Genomic DNA, 4,009 nt, shown 5'->3' with positions numbered 1-4,009 from the left:
GTCTTTGCACATACATGGTATTTACTTATCCTTCATATACATATCCCAAATAATCAAAATTATTTATGGTATAGTTCATAAAATGTAAATCCATATTTTTCATATTTTAACATTTAGAAACTGGGAAAAGTTCCAAAATTGATGGTGTCTCAGTTTTATGAATTATGGTATATTTATACATTGAATTATATCCATACTTACGTAAAAATACTTATTTCTTCATAAAATCAGACATAATTGCGAATCCCATAAGGATAAATTATTTCAAAATTTACTAGGTTTAAAATTTTACACTCTTGGTATATTAGTTATTATCATGGTGATGCTAGAATTGAACTCTTAGATGATATAGCAAGTCAAAAATAAGACAGTAAGCAATTGTCTAATTTTAATGTTATGTTAATAGTGAATAAATGCTTAATACTTTTCTGGAAATGGAATTCATTCTGCCTAAGTGATTCACTAATAAAAAAAGTTTTATTTACAATGTCAATCAAGATATCAGGCTCAATGTTGAGCTCCAGTTGAAAAATGAGCATTTTCCAGGGTTTGATTTCAGCCATCTATTTTGCAGCTTTCTGGATAGTGTTGGAGATTATCCAGATGAGTGTGCTTGCTCTAATGTTCTTTAAGGACAGAAATTAAGACAGGACTAAAAGATTTCTAATCAGCAATTTTTTCACAGCTGCTTTCACGTGTTTGTTTCGTAGACTGTAGATGATGGGATTCAACATGGGGGTTAATGCAACATATGCCAAAGTCATAAATTTATCTATTTCCTGTGAATCTACAGCCGAAGGCTTCAGGTACATGGAGAGAGCCGTCCCGTAGAACAAAACCACCACAGTCAGGTGGGCTACACATGTTGAAAAGGCTTTGCTTCGACCATCTGCTGAATTGATTCTCAGGATTTTGGAGAGAATGAGTGCATAAGAGATACCAATGAGGAGCATTGACATAGGAAGAAGAAGTATGCTGATCACCAGCATGATTAACTGCACCTTGGAGGTGTCCACACAAACCAGTTTCAAGACAGCCAGAATTTCACAAGCAAAATGATTGATGATGCTATTACCACACAGAGACAACTGCAGCACAGACACTGTTTCCATCAGGGCAGTGAGGCAGCCTGTCACGCAGCAGCCAGCTGCAATCTGCACACAAACCCTCTTGTTCATGATGATGGGGTATCTCAGGGGGTTGCAGATGGCCACATACCGGTCATATGCCGTCAAGGACAGGAGCACACACTCAGTGGAGCCCATGGCAAGAGAGACGTACATCTGAGCAGCACAGCCTGAGAACGAGATGGTGTTTCTCCCTGAAACAAAATTTGCCAGCATTGGAGTGAGAGCAGGAGAAGTGTACCAGATGTCTAAAAAGGAGAGGTTGCTGAGGAAGAAGTACATGGGTGTGTGTAGGTGGGAATCCAGGATGGTGATAGAGATCAGAATCATATTACCCAGCAAGGTGAGCAGGTGCATCAGCAAGCACAGCACAAATATGATGATCTCAACTTTGGGGTAGCGGGAAAATCCCACGAAGAAAAAAATTGTTACAGATGTCGAATTTCCCTGGAACATTTTATTATGTCATGTTTATTTGTATACATGCATAGAAGGATTAACATCACATATTATATAAAAACATAAAATCTCCTTCCTTCGTATTTTCTGTTATTCTTTCTCCATATAAATTTGTGGTCTGTGCTTAAATGCTTCTCCAGCTTGGTGATAATATTAATAATATATGTTTGAAGACATTTGTCATTAATGTGAAAATTTCAAGCAGGAAGTCAATAGATAAAAAATCCTTAAGCTGCTATTTTTGCTGCAAGACTTTTGCTGGCAATGTTGGGGAGGGGAGAAGGTTTATTTCATAAACGTCATGAGAGAGAGAGGAAAGAAACAGTCTTATGTGTTCTTTCATTTTCCAAAACCACATTTATAACTGATCTATGGCAAAGTCATTCATTTACCTCTGAACCATTGGAATGATCTTCCTCCCCTAGTTTGGTAACTTACTTAGGAACTGTTTTGCTTTCCAAGTTCACAGCTTCTTCTGCCACTCCTAGAGGTCTGTCCAAAATAATTTGGGAGATTCAGTGAGTAAAAAGAGATACAGATTTCTGCAGCCACAAATTAATTAACTGAAAACCTTGAACATATAGACACAAGTTCAGAGTTTCTATCTCAAATCCAGGAAGATGGTGACAGATATTCTCATGGTGAGAGACATATGGCAGAGATTTCTTTCATAGCCAGAGTTGCCCTGACATCTGTGCTCCAGAAACGTTTTTGAAAAGACCAACCATTGGCACTGTAAGGGGTTTAAGTTATTTGTTGCTTGTGAAAAGTTTCTAATTCACACAGTAAATTAAAGTTATAAATGTCTTTCTGCAGTATTACAAATTCTGAAACTCCAGGGACAATGTCCCATAGATCCAATGATAGTCAGTATCTGGTCTGTTCTAATTGCAGTGTTATTCAAACAATAAATAAACATGTTTCTGACTATGCTGTCTTTGGGAAGGGGAACTTGGCTCTGCTCCTGAATGTGTTATGAAATCAGTCAAGCTGGTTAATTTAAATAAAGTTAAGGGGAATAAATAATGTTCACAGTTTCTCCTTTCAATTGAAGGAGGGTCTCATAATACATAATATGACATTACAATATGGAGCCCACCAAAGATGGAAGAAGGAGAGTTTGAGTAACTGTTCTATTGCTCATCATGGCTTAAAGATAAGACTTATGAGATAGCAAATGTTCTTTATGGAACTTGAAGAGCATTTGTTTTAAGGAATACTTCGTTCAAGGTAGAGCTCTTTTGAGAAGATAGCTTCACTGTATAAAGGCATTTTGATCCTTCAAAAATCCACTGAACAGTCTATGTATTTGAGTGATCCTTTATAATCTGTGTTCACAATTTTTCCACTTTCCAAGTGAGGGACTAGTGGTGAATGGTGTGTGGTCGTGTGGAGAAAATGTGCTGTCAATTTCATCACTGTACAACTCTGATTGGATGATTTGTTTTTTGGTAACAGATTGTAATCACGGTTATTACTTAATTATTTGTATCACATCAAACATGTCCTCATTCTCAGAGAAGATTATAAATTTGAACTATTGCCAGTACTTTTAAAAACACAACCAGAAATCCCCTTCTCACTGTCTAGTTTATTGCAAGCAGAATGCAGCCTTGGGGTCTTTCATTTACTCTGTTCCAATGGGGATATAATATTTGAGGCCCTGGGATGATGCATATGATTCACTTATTTAACTATAGGAAAGCCTGGTGCACAGGAAAGGCTAAGGCTTTAGTGCTACAAACACTTTCCACTTCACCACTTCAGTTTTGTCTCCTAGAGCAAGTTGATGATGCTCACTGAGATTCAGCTTATTTGTAAAAGGACAATGACAATATTTCTTTATCAGAGTTGTGAGGAATCGAGATATTTTATGTAAAGCAATTAACATAGTACGTACCTGATATATATACAGTAGGTACTTATAGATAATAGACTTTTCTCCCTTCTATGGTTTTCTGCTTGCTTCTTCAATCTTCTTCGTGTTTGTCTTTATTTCTCCTTCTCACTGTTTCCCTCCTTGGTGGACTATGGCAATGTCCTTGCTTTTCTTTCCTCATTTAGACAAGATTCACTACAACTACAATACTAATGGTTGAAACAAAACGGAGAAAATAGGTTGACTGATATCTGGCACCAGGGCCTCACTTCCCTCTAAATTTTTTTTTTTTTTGTGAGGAGATCAGCCTTGTGCTAACATCTGCCAATCCTCCTCTTTTCCTGCTGAGGAAGACTGGCCCTGGGCTAATATCCGTGCCCATCTTCCTCCACTTTATATGGGACGCTGCCACAGCATGGTTTGCCAAGCAGTGTGTCGGTGTGTGCCCGGGATCCCAACCGGTGAACCCTGGGCCGCTGCAGCAGAGCGCGCCCACCTAACCACTTGTGCCACCGAGCCCGCCCCACCTCTAAATTTTTTGTCC

General features: G+C 38.2%; 1 protein-coding gene across 1 annotated transcript; it reads right to left on the bottom strand.

Moving 5' to 3' along the window:
- Positions 1-641: 641 nt before the first annotated feature.
- On the bottom strand, positions 642-1,622 carry LOC131393670 (olfactory receptor 13F1-like). The gene has a single exon (XM_058524722.1). The coding sequence runs from the start codon at positions 1,581-1,583 to the stop codon at positions 642-644; it is 942 nt and encodes a 313-aa protein (XP_058380705.1). The 5' UTR covers positions 1,584-1,622.
- Between the last annotated feature and the right edge of the window lie 2,387 nt (positions 1,623-4,009).

The sequence above is a fragment of the Diceros bicornis genome, chromosome 28 (genome assembly GCF_020826845.1).
Source record: "Diceros bicornis minor isolate mBicDic1 chromosome 28, mDicBic1.mat.cur, whole genome shotgun sequence".
In the NCBI taxonomy this organism is placed as follows: domain Eukaryota; kingdom Metazoa; phylum Chordata; class Mammalia; order Perissodactyla; family Rhinocerotidae; genus Diceros; species Diceros bicornis.
The sequence above is the reverse complement of the archived record's forward strand: the minus strand, read 5'-3'. Positions and strand labels throughout refer to the sequence as shown.

Bases quoted from the DNA above. Each gene is read 5' to 3' on its own strand.
- LOC131393670 (XM_058524722.1), bottom strand. From the start codon at position 1,583: ATGTTCCAGGGAAATTCGACATCTGTAACAATTTTTTTCTTCGTGGGA.